This window comes from Asparagus officinalis, chromosome 3 (genome assembly GCF_001876935.1).
Source record: "Asparagus officinalis chromosome 3, Aspof.V1, whole genome shotgun sequence".
In the NCBI taxonomy this organism is placed as follows: domain Eukaryota; kingdom Viridiplantae; phylum Streptophyta; class Magnoliopsida; order Asparagales; family Asparagaceae; genus Asparagus; species Asparagus officinalis.
In genome coordinates, this window is record NC_033796.1 from 14,492,299 (window position 1) to 14,508,513 (window position 16,215).

Consider the following 16,215-nt stretch of genomic DNA (forward strand, 5'->3'; position numbering starts at 1 on the left):
AAAATGAGTTCATGAGGTATAAAGGAACAAAATAAATGAGACTATTGAGGTCAGGAGGTCTGAGGGAACAAAACAAATAGTTCATGGGAGCAAGTAGCGGCCGAAGCCTATTAGAATAGATAAGCCCAAATATCCAACAGCGTATCCTCCCAACCTCACTTGATCTTTGCGTCTCTCAACTATCTGAACATACGCAAATTTTAATGCATTTGGTTTTTACTTAATTGCGCGTTAAACATACCTAAGTTGCCCCACATTTTCAATAGCAAACCACAACCTGCATCATATTTAATTTGCACGAGCGTGCAACACACATTATTTCAACTTCACGATTGTTCCAAGCAAAACAACATTTGCTCAAGCAAACTTTACATTTTCATCAATACAAAATCCGCAAGAGTGACTCGCTCTTCACATGTCAAACGACAATCCCTGTGTGAATCGATCAGATACACTTACTAAACATAATTGAATGGTAACATCATCTCTATCAATCATCAAATATTTTACTGATAATAAAATAAAGTCCATAGAGCTCTCTTCTAACAAATGTCACACACTGACACTATATAGCAAAGCCCAATGTAGGAAAATGAATAATTTTATAATTTACATCACGGTTATGAGTTACCACCATGCTGATGGTCTTCAACTTGAGGATTAACGACAGAGATATCTAAGCTGTTTCCCTCAGTTTCAGGGGAGATCTCTCTCACATCAGCTATCCTTGCTTCGTTTGACTGGAAATCATTCCACTCAGTCTCACCTATAGAACGAATCTCGACTCCATCGACTGCTAACTGAACTTCGTTGTCCCCTGAATCTGGAACCATATTTGAATCACTTAAACAAGCCTTATCCACATCGTCTTCAGATGAGTCCACATGCTTTGTGTCGGAAATGCCTGAACATGACTCTGTTCTCTCTTCGAAAACCTGCTTTGTACTGCTTTGTTGTCTGCAGAGAATGGAATAGAATTTATGTTCATATCACTAAAACCTGGTATATAAAAATAAAAATGCGCCCAAGTAACTAAAAATCTTTCCAAGGTTCTCAACTGTCACGGCCTCTGCAAATATAATTTTTTTTATTTTTTTATTTTTATTTTATTTTTTGGCAGCTTCAGAAATAAGGATTTCGATTTGTAAAATTGAATATTTAGTTATGGTTCCAAGACACTGTACCTTTGAACTCATTGTTTCAGATTAGTTACATGCTCCACAGCCTCTTGACCACCTATTAATAATCTATGCTCAGTAACTGCAAGTTTGGAAGTATCATCTTATCCATATTATGAACAGAGAGCATACATTGCAGCCAACAACAAGGTTAATTCATTTTATTTTTATTGATTCTTTGTGTATGATTCACTTTAAGTCTTGTGTGCATCTATGGGCCTTTTGCATAGTGACAGAATCATGCTGACTGACTTCTGGATCGGTATTATACGTATAATAACCCATTCATATATTACGTTTGCCAACATAGTTCACAAGTTCCAATAAATTCAAAGTTTAGAAAGGTTAAGGTATGTATACAAAATGGGTTAATTACTATGAAACCCCTTCAAGTTTGACCAATTATTATGAAAGCCCCTAATGTAATTTTTTTTCATTACAATACCCCCTCCTATCAAATAAACGATCAAAACTCATTATTTTTCTATCTTTTTCTCTAAAATATCCCTCAATAGTGTTGCTTTTCTTCCTCAAAACTATTACAATACCTTTTTTCCCCTCTCTTCACACCAAACCCAAATACCCATGACTATTGCAAAGAGGTCATTAGTAGAAGATCAAGATAATCTCTTCAATGCCTTTGTTTTCGCCCTTTATTTGGAATTGCGCCCTTTATTTGGAATTACTTTCAGTTTCTAATATGTGTTTGTCTTTGACAGAGAGGAGAAATATACTAAGAGGAAGAAGAAATGGGTAGATTGGAATATCAATAGGTTGTAATCTATGTTACACGGATACGGGCGTGACACGGACATGGGTGCGGATACAGGACACATCAAAATTGTTAAAAGTCAGGATACGTGGACATAGCTGTATACATAGACATTAAAATTAATAATCTATATGAGACCGGCATTGTTTTTTATGCACATGTTATAGAACTAAAATCCTTATACTATTTTTATATTTCTTTTATCGAATAGATTATAAATTGAAAAACTGGTTGCTATTGAACTTGATACCCAAACGAACCTTTAAAATCATACTTATGCACATGCTGGTTGCTATTTAAAAACTAGTTGCTATTGAAAAACTGGTTGTTTTTTATGCACATGCTTTAGTTCAAAATACTTGTGATACACTTCTTCAATGTATATCGTACACTTCACCTCAAGGTTTGCTACTCATTGAACTCGGGGCACATTCATTTTAGCGCATACCTAGTTCATAAGTATGATTTTTTTTCTTTTAAAAAAAATCATACTTATGAACTAGGTATGCGCTAAAATGAATGTGCCCCGAGTTCAACGAGTAGCAAAACTTGAGGTGAAGTGTACGATATACATTGAAGAAGTGTATCACAAGTATCTTGAACTAAAGCACGTGTTATATAATTGAGTATACTAAAACATGTGTTATATAATTGAGTACACGTCTGAAAATGTATGTATATATTCAAGAAGTATCCAAGAAGTGTCAGACACGGACGCGGATACAGTCATGGATACGGGAGCCTAGATGAAGTGTCTGTGTAACCTAGGCTTTAACGTTTTTTCTAACTGCAGGGTGTTTTGTAATAAAAAGATAACATTAGGGGGCTTTATAATAAGCGACCACATTTCAGGAGCGTTCATAATAATTACCCTACAATATATAGATGACTAAAGTTATCCTTGTGATGATAGCTTGTTTACGCTCTAACTTTGTAATTTCTTTCTAATAAAGGCAAGCTGCTCCGAGTTCAGTATTCAGTGAAAGAATAATCAATGCAAGTGGGAAGAAAGAGATTAAAACTGAAACCTTTGAACTTGTGATTGCAAAATGTTCACAACTGCCATGAGATCTTCCTTTTCTTTTGTAGCAGCACGTACTTTTTCTGCAGCATCTTTTGCACGAGTCTCAGCGTCTGCCTCTGAAACTCTTGCCCTTTCTTCAGCTCTAAGAACAGCTGCTTCCAGTATCACAGCACGTTCTCTAGCTTTGGCAAGCTCAGAACGCCACATGTGTGCCTCCTGGAGGGCAGAATCTCTCTGCTTTAACAGAGCCTCCTTTTCGTTGCTTAGCGCAAGCACATTTGCTTCTGCTTCCTTCAACTGTAAAAATGATAATAGAAAAGGAAAGGTAAAAATATCTTGAATAAAGGTGTCATTTACAAAATATCCAGGCTAGAAGTGAAGTAGAAGTATAACAAGATAAAAAATAATTTGAATTATAACAAGAGTTTGACTAGGATCTTTCATATTGTCTTTGAGTTTGGATGTTATCAAGTAGTCACATTGTGAACCTCAAATGAAAGTTCTACGCAATTAAACATGATAAATCATTCATAGTGCTTAAAAATAAAGTCATACATTTTTGTGGTTTCATAATTAATACATCGACTGACTTTAAGCTTGAAAGTTCAAATGGCAAGTTGCTCAGTTTACCAGCTAAAATATTCTAAACAATTAAATTTTGGTGTACAAGGGTTCCAAAGTATTTGAATCAATATTACTTGATTGGATTGCCAATTTAAAAACTCAGAATAGGTTCAAGATCTGCATACATCAAGATCTGCATGCATCCGACAAAGCATGCATCTAACAATGCCAAGGAGAACTTTGATTATGCACGCAGTTAACAATGCCATACCTCATTTTTATTCAAAATATTCTTGTGATGATTTTCTTTTTCTACATTGGTCCACATAGATCTTTCAACAGAAGGAAATATTCAAAATGGTTCAAGATCTGCAAACATTTTTGTAATATTTGTGGAGGAAGTTGGACCTGGAAAAAACTTGCAAAAACAATGGAAAAAGACTGGATAAGGTCATGAATTGATATTTAGATTACTTAATGGATTTGCTTCAAGAAAGTAGAACAATATGACCTTGTGAAGGAAGTTGGACCTACAAATAACTAGCAAAAACAATGGACAAAGAATGGATAAGGTCATGAATTGATATTTAAATTAGTTAATGAATTTGCTTCAAGAAAGTAGGAACTGTAAGCATTCTCTCCCCTTCACAAATCCCTCTCGGCATTTTAATGTAATGACAAGACCATTTGAGCTTACAGTTCCATGTTTACAGACTCAGTAACGACCCTGTAGGAGATAGAAGAACTAGCACCTTGAGCTGGGACGACTCCAAGTGCTTCCCCATCTCCATGGTTAACCTTTCAATTTCTACACATGCAAATCTTCTCTCTTCATCCATTGTAAGAGCTGCAGATGCAGCAGACTCAGCAGCTTCAGCAGTTTCTGTCAATTTTTCTGCTATCTCCTTTATGGTGGAATCCCTTGCTCGGAGTTCCTTTGCCAACTGTTGTAATTCTTCATCTTTTACTCTAAGAGTCTCCTACAGAATACAAATCAAATCCAAGAAAAGAAGGCACATGTAAATAACTACTAAAGATGTAGCTTGCTCTTAGCCTATGATAACGACACAAGATAATGATTCGCAGAATGTGTCATGGGATCTTAATAGTTACTTACAGACTACAATAAGCGGTCTTAAGTGGATCTTTAAATGAGTAAATAGCTACCCAACAAAATTTCCAATTCAAACATTAGTTTTCAGAAGCAATGTTATAATCTAATTTAAAACGATACGATACTAGTACATAAGTCAATGAATAACACAGTAACACACCATGTATCAGACCAAGAAGGACAGGTATGATGTTAATATCTTGCAGTCCCACAAAAGAGAGTTCTAAATTAACTTTTATAAGAGTTAAGGATTGATTTTTAATGACAACAGATAGTAATAGGAAATGAGCTGGGACAAATCACAGTAAGAGCATCATAGGAACTGAGTATGAAGCTCTTAGCACCAGCCACGGGATACAACCAACTAATCACTTTAGTAGAAGGAAAACACCTTAGCTCTAATGGGACATGGCCCTTCAATCACACACCTTCACATCTTTCCAAGACTTTGCTGTCAAGGTTAGAACCTAAAAGAAACCAGGTGGCACATAACCCTTGTCCATGAAGTTTACGACTCATGAGACATGCAGATGAAATATTGAGGTTGAATGTTCTGCTATCCACCGAATTGTATATGTCCTCCACCCCTCCCACCCCAGTTGCCGGATATGTTATGAAACAACAGGAACTACATGAGACTGCTAACTAAAGCAAAAAGGGATCTACTTGCACTTGCTCTTAGGCCATAGCAAGCATCAACTTTTGACTTACCAAACACCAGTAGCCCACCAGTAAAAGATATATAGGCTACACCTACAAATTTACCCCAACTGACCTGAACTTGTCAGTAATTCCTTGCTGTTCATTCTATTCAGATCCATGTCCACTCTCAACATGCCTCTTCCAAATCTTTTCTCACTTGTATTTGTTATCCTAAATTTATAGTCGTATTATATTCTCTCTTAAGACGGTTTATCTTAGTCCATTTTAGGCCTCTCCAATCTTTTGAACTAGCTCTTATCTTCTAGGTAGTCCACCTGCATTTCATCTGCAACTTGCCCAAATATACACTTTTTTTGCAAGCCATTTGATGTATGAAAACTAAACTACAGTCTTTCTTATTTTTTAATGCTCAACTCTTTATTCAGACTGATAAACAATCCAACAGTTCATCCACTATTGGAACAGACAAAATACAGTCTTGACTTTGGTGCATGTGATATGCTGAAAGGGCTAGTGTCAAGTATCACCTAATTGATTAACCACTTTCATGGAGAACTGTGCATATAATTTATTTTCACCACTTGAGTTCATCGTGGCTTGTCATAGTATAAAACACAGGCAAAAAACTTGTAATGAAAAAAAAAGACTATATTAAGAACTATGGTGGCTAGTTAATATCAGCATTAGTTGAAATGTGTTTAGAATCACATTCTCATACCAGAAGTGACAAAAATCCACACGTCCAACAAATCAGAGTAATGGGCACTATATCAATCTGAAACTGGAACTTAATCATCATATACCATAATTATTGTCAGATCAAATAAGGTCAATCTGCCAGGCATAAATTCTGGTTAATGGTCCATTTAAAAAAAAAATGACACATACTCATCATTGTATACTGGCATACCTTCATTATTGTCAGGTCATCTGGTTGACCCTCATTTGCCTTGTTTGACACTAGGCCAAGAGCTGCCCTCATAGATATCTTCATTGCTGCTTCAATTTCTTTTGAGGCTTCAGCTGCAGTAGAGTTGGCAGCAGCAACAACAGTGGCAACTGTTCCCAGCTTTGCAGAACCATTGCCACTTAATGAATTAACAGCCTCTTTATGAGCCCGCAACACTAATTGGCTTGCCCTGAATAGGAAGCAACACAACTAGAACTGAGGAACAATGGTCGCTTACTATGTACTTACTACGAAACAAATCTGATTGTTAAATGATGCCAATTTAATTTTAGAGCAAAATTGCATATATAATCTAAAATATGAATAATATTAAAAAAGGAGGGGAAAAAGTTTTACGAGCACCCCTTTAATAGCATCACTTGCAGCCCTCTGACATGTAATTAGCAGATGGGCTTACTGCAAGAAGAGTTTCACCAGCTAATTAATGATTTCAAGGGTTAGTAGTACTTGGACTACCATAGCCATGGGGATTTTTATGCAATTTTGCAGTAATTTAATAACAGAATTCAGAAACACATCGTTTAACTTAAAAGACTTGTTACCGTGGAGTGTGGTTTAATTTGAGAATTGTTAAATGAAAGTATATCAGGACTAACTTAGTAGAGAATCATCATCTAAGCATTGAGAACAATTAATCAACCAACAAACCCTGGCTAACCTGACCTAGAATCATCAATATGAATCCTACAGCCATAACACAAGTACAAGACTGAATCATCATCCTGTACAACTTCTGAAATCTCCACAATGTTGCAACCAAAGGCACTTTGATATATCACTTTTTTTTTGTTGGATAACCCAGCCCAGAATTGATCCCAAGACAGCGGTGGGTTGATATATCACAATTTAACTGCATAGAAGGACAACTACTTGTTTTTTAGATCCTTCTTGCACATGGCTAATACATTTGTAAGCATGAGACATATATGGACATGTGTATCATGTCCTCATTGTCTTGGTGTATGGGATACATCAATATTTAGATGGCGAACATAGTACAGGTTTAAGGTATCAAAGATAACTTCTTAGCATTCTTCGACCATGAAGATTCATAAACGAAAAAAGGTCTACTAATTTTATGCATAAGCGAAGCATATACCACCTTCTAGAACTATGCCCAAATATTCAAGACCTTTTATTTGGACCACTAAGTTATAAGTAACTGAAAACATATACTCTTACAGCTTTAAAGGTTGCAGATTCCATAAATGAATTTAGAATCACCGTACAGATGAAGTACCAACTCAAATGTGACTAATGCTGGATTAATTTTACTTCACACCATTGCTAACTAAGTATGACTAGACACCACCGTATGAGCTTCTTGAGGACTGATGAGTGTTGTCATGTTTGAGTTGTACTAAAACATTTTTGGTTTATAATAAAAACAACAAGAAATAGAATTTGATAAAAAAGATATGTATCTGAATTATCCAAATGAACTACATAATACTTGGCATATGGCTAGCTATTCACAGATCTTTCATGAATATGTTTCTTAATAACCAGCTGATAAAGTAATAAAGGGTAACAGGCAGCTGAATTTAAACAATGCACGTCCTATGATATAGCAAAAAGTCATGTTCCATAAGCTTACTGCAAAGTAGATACCCAAGCTCTTGCAGCACCAGGAGTCTCCGCACAGAGGAAGTAATCTTTTTTCTGTGGAGTCCCGATATCTAGGGATAAAGTTAAGAAATGAAAGATCAGATAAGATACCTGAAAGCTGAAAGAGTTGATAACCAGGCAGGTCGAAAGGTTTAAGTAAAAATTTGGCAGTTAATATTAGATGTTGTCACACATTTACAAGGATACAAAAGCAGCAGCTGTCATATTTAGGCAGTCCACTGCAAGACAGAAATAAAATTATAAATATAAATAACAAATAATTTTGCAAGCGCCTCAGCCCACGAGTAAATATCTTTTGAAGCATGATTATATTGATGGAAATCTTACTGGAAGTTCACTGGAGACAGAGTAATCGTGCTGGTCGCATCAAATATAATTGTTCCTTTCACAGCCGTGTCATTTCGCCGAAACCTAAGCCAAGGGGGGAAAACCATGTCTAATAATACTAAATAAGGAACTTGAACAACATGTTATCTAAATCTAAGACGCATACTTGTATTCCATTTTTCCAGTGGTTGGGTCTAGGATCACCCATCGCTCATTCCACTTCCTCAACTGTATAATCGAAGGTCAGAAAGAAAAGAAAGAGAAATTCAACAACTCGTGATAAGTTTTAGAAAAAATGATTCACTTGGAATTAGCACTTCCTCATCATAGTGAAATTATAACATCGTAGCAAGAACCGCTAAACAGAAAAATTGAAGCACTATCTCAATTAACTCATTACCATGATGATGATGATGATGATGATGATAAATCAAACATTGAACTAAGGATGCAGAGCCCTTTAGTAGGTTCTTAGATAAACACGCATCCTTAAGGATTCACTGCAACGTCTATAATTCCATTAAATAAGTTCAATTCACTTCATAGTCAAGATCTCAAACGTATTGACCCACGATAATTCTTCAACTCACAATAAATCAAGCCAAAATGATAATTTTTTAAGAGTTTTTTATTCAACAGTTACTAAATCTAAACAATCAAAGCCCTAAAAATCTCACCGTCTCGGATCGTTTAAGAAGCGGGCCTTGCAGCAGATTCCTACCCGAACCCGAAGACAGCTGCCGCTTGATCTTCTCCAAGCTGCTCTCAGTTTCCCCCGCTCTCTGAAATCCCACAACAAGGTCCACTCAATTGGCAACACAATCAAATCAATTTGCGCAAGAAAAAAAAAACCTAGCTAATACAAAATTAAGCAGTCATGTGATCGTGAGGGGAAGAGAACTGACCGGAGAATTTCCATTAGAGGCCATGATCGAGGATCGAGAAGAAGATGGAGGTAATAATTAGGGTTTTTGGTGGACTTGTTGTCATAAGACAAGGGGGTTAGCTCGAGGCCGTCAGGTTTGGTACTAGTGGGACTTCCTGGTGGGGGTGGCGATTGCAAGAAAACGTATTGGGGTAAATTACTGCGAAGCCCTGCATTCTCACGCACTTGTTTTTAGAACCTTGTTCTGTAAGAGATTTGTTAAGGGCACTTCTGCGAAATTGCTGGGAGGAGCCCAGTAAGAAAGTCTTGCTGTTCTGAGGTTTGGGCCAAAAGCGTACACAGGTAATCCTCATTCTAGGCCCAACAGATGCCTCTTTTGTCTCATCTCATGACCCCAGCATAAAATTCATATAAGGTAGACGCTGCCTTGTTTATACGCGTCATTGCATGTTCGTCCTTTACATCATCTTTAATTTCAACATAATCCCTCAAGTCTTAGTATTTACTTATCAATACCTCAAATCTTTAATCTTCTTGCATATTCATCCCTTTTGTTGGGTGATGTTATTTATGAGAGTGACCTTTTTGTTAACTCTAATGGAATTAGACGATTTTCCTGTTATACCACCACTCATAATTAACCCTGGCATCTAAAAACATTTCCAACCCATTTTATAATTAGTATGTACTCACAACTCGCTCCAACTAAAACCCAACCCCATCAATTTGTTCTTCTACAATAGTCAGGAGATTCTCATCCCCATTCCAGAGCTTTTTCTAACGGTCATAATCTAAATTAGAGTTAGAGAAAACCCTATGTAAAAAACTCATGGGCACTTGGGTAATTTTGGATGTGGGGTTAAGCCGTTAAGACTTAACCCCACTAGGATTAGAGAATTTAACAGAATTCCTAATAGAGGGATGAGATTGCAATGTAAATGAAGATTTAAGGGACTAACAAGCAAATATTGAGATTTGAGGGACTTGTTACCAATAAAGATTGATGGAATGTAAGGGACTAATATGTAATTTCCCGCTGCTCATAATATCAGGCTATATAATCGGTGATTAAACAGTTCCGTAGGTCCACGGAAGTGTATCCCGATTCTATAAAAATCCAGTCTAAACTTTTTCGAGTAAGGGCCTGTTTGTTTCGCAAAAAATTTAGAAAGTGGGGGAAAGAAAATAAATTATTGGGGGAAACTGGAGAAAGTGAAGGAAAGTGAGTTAAAGAAAGTAGAGAAAAATAAAAAAGTGAAGGAATGTGGGTTTTAGATTCGGGGGGAAACGAAACAAACAGACCCTAAAAGAATTCTTCCCGCTTCTTAAGGGCTTGCTTAGATTGAGGGGAATGAGGTGAAGGGAAGTTAGGGGAACCATTCACTTCCATTCATCTTATTTGGGAATACTTAGGAGGTGAAGTTAATTCACCCTAGTTCCCCTTGGTTCACCCCTAATAGTATAAAATTTGTTACCCCAAATTAGAATGTCACCAAGGGGAAGGGAACTCTCTTCCCTTCCCTTCTCTCAATTTCACTCAGCTTCCCTTCACCCCCTACAAATCCAAACATGCCCTAAAAGAACCCCTAAATTACAACTTCTTCTGACTGTTTCGATTTCTGGAAGCAAGATCAAGAACGCCAAGGTGGTAATTTTTTTCGATTTCTGCAAGCAAGATCAAGAACGCCAAGGTGGTAATTTTTTTTAAAATTTTATTCGATAAGAATTCGGAGCTAGGTCCTGTTACTTCTAGCGATAAATTGCACGTGAACTGTAACTACAAACCCTTACTCGTGGGTTATATGAGTAATTTCTTCGAAATTATCATTTAATTTTAGTAATTTTATTAATTTGAACTTGTAAATTTAATCAAATTTTTATGCTAATTCATATGCAAATTACTTGTGTAACAAGTTCTCTGAGAGACTTTGGAACAGAGAAATCTAGTAAAACTATGCTGTTGGCTAAAGGGCGCTCTGTTGAATTCCAGGTTGTTTTTTATGCTCAAAATGAAGGCGATTAGGGTTTTTTCTATTCTCCTCAGGAATTGATAGCATTGTTATAGTTTACCGTGTATATTTCTTTTTGGGTTTACTAGTAGAGTGCACGTGCGATGCACGTGTAACCACTTTCATGTGTAAGCACAATGGAGGAAAGCAACAGTTCAAGGGCATGATAATATGAACTTTGACTAATGTTTATGAAAGCTTTAAGCTCAGTCACATGTTTATCAATTTCTCAAATCTGGTTGTTGTAACTTTCAACAATATTAATCACAACAAAGTGAATTACGAATGGAGGGAAACTTTTTCCTTTTAAACTACGATACAAAGTATAATAGCATAGACATCCCGCAGAAAGCATAGATAACTGTGTACAGAAACTAAAAATGAAAATGAGATGAAGCTAGCTTATCATCTGCAGTCGAGGCCATGTGATATTCATCATTGACGAAGAATAATACGATCTTATTATAGCACTGATGTTGGAGTTACATCATCTCGCTCTAATAGTCCAAAAGACCGTTGTCATCAAGGTTGATCGATACGCGAAATTGAGAAATGATTGGGTTTGTCGGCGCGAAAATGATAGATTATTTCGGCAAGCTATGTTTTACAGGAGAGATATCGGTACTCTTTGTTATGGTGAATGGATTGTTGAGAAGGAGGCGGGGATGGGGGAGTTATATATTGTTGAATGTAGAGGTTATGATGCGGAGGAGATGAAGAGGGTTTTGATTTGAATGAGGAGTTAAAGAAGATTAATAGTGTCATACGATTAGTTGAGAAGGAAAATTAGTAAATGTGTCTTTTGTGCTTTAACAATTGTGTCTCCATCCTATTATGTTCAAATTATGTGAGGTGGAAATAAGAAATGATCATGCAAACTTAATTTTTAGTTTCTTACATTCTTTACTTCATTTTGCTATTATCATAACCGAATTTGATGATGGGAGATTACAAAAGTGTAAACAACATTTAGTACATAATTAAAAGTGCATTTGTTTCGAGTTTTAATTTATTATTGTTATCATAACCATTCTATTTAAATATTATGATTACCACAAAATAAAAACCATTTATACCACGTTTATAACTTTTGAAATAAAACCATTTGGGAGTTATGAGTATGCATTTAATTGGGGTTATGACTTGCACATTTATGACTTTTAAAATAAAATTATTTGGGAGTTATGGGTACGCATTTAATTGGGGGTTATGCTATAATTTATGTATGGATCCATGACTACATGTATTTTATGTATTATGAATATGCATTTAATTGGGGGTTATGTTATGATTTATGTATGGATGCATGTATTTTATGTATATATGTATATGTTTTAAAGGTTATTTTCGGAAGAAATGTTTTAACATCCCAATCCACTTTTATAATAGTATTAGATATTACCCTATTAGATATTACCCCTAAACTTTGGGTTTTCTTCATATACCCCCCTGAGATTTATTTATCTCACATAATCCCCCTAAACTTCAAACTTTTATCGACATTTTCTCACCGGAGGCCCTACTTGTAGTTTGCACATAATTAAAATGTCCTTGAGATAAAAATATCTCAAAATTTGTCATTTAAAGGTGACATACCCCTTCCCTAAATTTTGGGGTTTTCCTCTCTGAAGGAAATTGTATTTATTTGCAAATTTGATGTAGCTGGATCCAGTGAGAAAGTTCAGAGTTCATGGCGGTTTTGTGAGACACCTCAAAGTTCAAGAAGGGTTATGTGAGATAAACAGAGTTCAGGTTGGTTATATGGGGAAAAGAACCCCAAAAGTTCGAGGGTTTTGTGGAATTAGCCCCTTTTTCCCTCCGCATTGGCACTGAATGATGAGACTGTGAAATAACTTTGTCATAATTCTCATTTTGATCGTCAAGCTGATGAAATAACCCACTTTGTTGCTATTCTTGTGGTACTTTTGATTAAGAACTATGGATCCAAGGCTATATGACACTATCTTTGTTGTTTGTCCTATGAAAATCATTTTAGCTTTCCTTGTACTAGTTGAGAATTGTTACTAGGCTGTACAATGTTGGAGATGTTTAAATCCTTTCTTTTGTTGGAAGCAGACTTAACTGCTCATGTTCTGCTTAGATATTAGCAACGTCCTTCCGAGAGTTTTCTTCTTGTAGAAATTTCAGCTTTCAATCTAGATCGTGAAATTTTAGAATGTTCAATTACAGTGAGCGTTTATATTGACATTCTCATGCAAGAGTTGATTCTTTATGGTCTTTCTTTGGTCAGCTGAATCCACGAACAACAAACCTGAAGAAAAGCCATTCACTCATGTATTAGGTTTGTGACTTGCATCCAGTTAAACATCTGGTTTGGCCTGATAAGGGTGTTAGTGATTTCTTCCCCTAACTTCTGAGTTCCAAAATGACTTACTGCTTTTCTTTTTGATTTCTTCTTTAATTAAGCATGGTGATAGTTAACTGATAGCTGATCACAATTAAACTAAGAACTCTCACACTAATAAGGATGCATGAATTGTGATTACATGCTTTTAGAAGAGCTCTCGTTCTTTTTTGAATAAACAAACAACAGCACTTTTCTTTGTCCCTTGAACACAGAAAAGGATTGCAATCTGACTCACTTGCCTAAAGCAACCCACGATTCATAGAGCACGATACCATTCAAGGTAAGCCTTCAACCACATTACCTGTTTTCATTACCTGCGGTTCTTTTTCTTAGTTAACATCTTCTCAGCATAACTAAGAGATTGCCATCTACCAACTGTCAACTGCCAAATCTCAGTACCATTACTTGAGATAAAGCCCATGATTGGCTGCAGAGGAAGCACAGTCCCTTGGCTGGAATCCAATCCTTTCCTTCTCTAAATCATACAAAACCTCCACATTTTGCTGCTGAAAACTCCCAAATACCCCAGTTGGCCCATAGTCACCATCCTCCATGCTCTGCAACAGTAAGCATTTAGCTACCATTGACTCCTTTGGAGCCCCCACAACATAGAAGGAGTTTTCTTTGGGCAATACAAGCTCCACATTGCCCAAAAAGTTGAAGGTTATGAGAGGTAAATCATCAGACTGTGAGTTATTAGCAACTGGGACTTTGTAACAAAGATCGAATCCAGTCCTGTCCTCGTCGTCACTAGATCTTGTGTATGTTATCTTTGATTTCAGCTCTGAGAGCAGCTGTGAGTATAATGGCTCTGGAAGGTGAGTGTAAGTTGTTCCAGAATCAATCAGCAATCCTCCATTTCCTCCTGTATCAAAAACGCGCAAGCTTGATGGTACATCAAGTGGACTGTCATTCCCAACAATTATCCCTTCTAGACCAATGTAGTAGTAGCTGGGGTACACAGGATTCTTTAGCATTTGTGTGAACTGAAAGTTTTGACTGGAAGAGACTGCATCGTCACCGATAACCAAAGGGCTCGATATGTTTGGATTATTAGCATACTTGAAACCTAGGAAGCAATGAGAGAAGCCCTTTTGGAGGTATCCAAGTTGTGAAGGGATGGAAAGTGCACCCTTGCCAAAACTTGCAATTCCGATGGGCTCTCTGAAGGATGACCCGACACATCCGAAGCAGAAGCTGGGGATATCTCTCGTCAGACCTATATCAAAAAGTTATTAGCGATGAATTTTCTTTTTTGAGTAATTTAATCCACCATCATTTTTTACATCACATACATGCGAAAACTAAGGATCCTAAACATGCGCCACCAAGGATAATGCAAGTTTGCCTATACTTCCTGGTGCAAGTTGCTTAGTTCCAACAATGTGACGTCTGAACAGAATACTAGAGCTTCTACCTTTCCTTCTGTGCCAAATGTATCCTAGATAGACAATACTACAAGCCCCTATCCATAGAGATTGCTCTTAGGACATTCTTCGAAGTCTAATTCTTGACTTCACATGTAGAATTTGTGTAGGAACCATACACACACTGACAGAAGGCCCCCCTATTAAGTTCCCTTGTGGGGCTACTTCCATCAGTGACTGTGTAGCCTTCCTACATGGATACCATCAGTGTAGGAAAACTGGAAGTCAATATTAATATTAACATTTTAAAAGTGAATGCATGTATTAAGTTATTAATAATTGGATTCACAGCTGATGGAATATATGATAACCTGGGCCATGACTACCGTGAACCCTGAGAATGTCTCTAGTTAGGCTTCCGACAATCAATCCTCCTGCATCATAGTTATAGGAGAAAGAAGGGCAAGGCCTTGGGCAAGTTCCCCTCAAGAGGGATCTCAAAGGGCAGCCTGCAGTTGCACAAGGATCATAAGGATTGTCTGAGCTGTGAATATCAGCACATAATGGGCTAGTGCAAAGATCTCGAAAGATTGAAGAAGAGCGGGAAGGAGAAAATGTGAAAGCTAACTCGTAGGTTTTGTACTCGTCACACTCAATGCAATCAAAGGGTATACTGCCACATGGGACCCAAGTGAGATCACTTCCTGTGTCCATGTAGGCTTGTACAATTTGTGGAGGCGAGCCCAAGTTTAATGAGATGAGGTATCCATCTCTGAATCCTCTCAGTGGTTCTATCACGTATTCTAAACTTTCCTGAATTTTCGTATTCGTCGAGGACTTTGAGATAGCTAGTCTAGAATGGGTCATAGGGAGAACTAGAGAGGTTGAGTTTGTCTTAGGTTGGGCTTGACATTGGGGGAAGTGATTAGAGGAAGAAAGGAAGAGGAGAACAGTGATTATGAGAGCCGAGTTTGACATCTTCAAGGTTGAGTTCTGATGAAGAGTACATATGAAGTTTATATAGCTGTGCAAGGCACAGTATGAGTTAGATGCAGCCAAACTAAGGTAGTTCTCATTTATTGTCATTATAAAATAATCACTAATCTCAGTCAGCCTATGATACCCGACATAGCAATTTTGGCGTCGTACCCGTGTCAGCTGCGGTTTGGATACATTTCAGCACCCAAACGGAGGGGGCACGAGAGTTTTGGAGCAGAGGAAAATAGGTTTAGATAGATGCAAAAAAGAAGAAGACTCTCTCTTATTTCCTTAGTTTTAAATTTGTTAGTGGAACATGACATCACCATTCACATGAGTGCTTAACTATTTGCTTTTGTCTTTTCT

At 36.9% G+C, this 16,215-nt stretch overlaps 2 protein-coding genes across 3 annotated transcripts; both read right to left on the reverse strand.

The window, feature by feature from the left end:
- Nucleotides 482-9,307, reverse strand: LOC109833108 (switch-associated protein 70). Of its 2 annotated transcripts, none has more exons than XM_020400655.1 (10): nucleotides 9,147-9,307; nucleotides 8,919-9,023; nucleotides 8,408-8,469; nucleotides 8,242-8,325; nucleotides 8,101-8,132; nucleotides 7,883-7,964; nucleotides 6,226-6,454; nucleotides 4,291-4,518; nucleotides 2,979-3,271; nucleotides 482-957 (listed from the first exon to the last, which is right to left on the reverse strand). In XM_020400655.1, the coding sequence occupies exons 1-10, from the start codon at nucleotides 9,168-9,170 to the stop codon at nucleotides 621-623; spliced, it is 1,476 nt and encodes a 491-aa protein (XP_020256244.1). In that variant the 5' UTR covers nucleotides 9,171-9,307; the 3' UTR covers nucleotides 482-620. The 2 variants fall into 2 exon arrangements, with proteins under 2 accessions (XP_020256244.1, XP_020256245.1); XM_020400656.1 differs by lacking the exon at nucleotides 482-957 and adding an exon at nucleotides 1,186-1,236.
- On the reverse strand, nucleotides 13,906-15,738 carry LOC109834664 (probable aspartyl protease At4g16563). The gene is made up of 2 exons (XM_020402694.1): nucleotides 15,243-15,738; nucleotides 13,906-14,723 (listed from the first exon to the last, which is right to left on the reverse strand). Exons 1-2 carry the CDS (start codon nucleotides 15,736-15,738, stop codon nucleotides 13,906-13,908), a joined length of 1,314 nt encoding a protein of 437 aa, XP_020258283.1.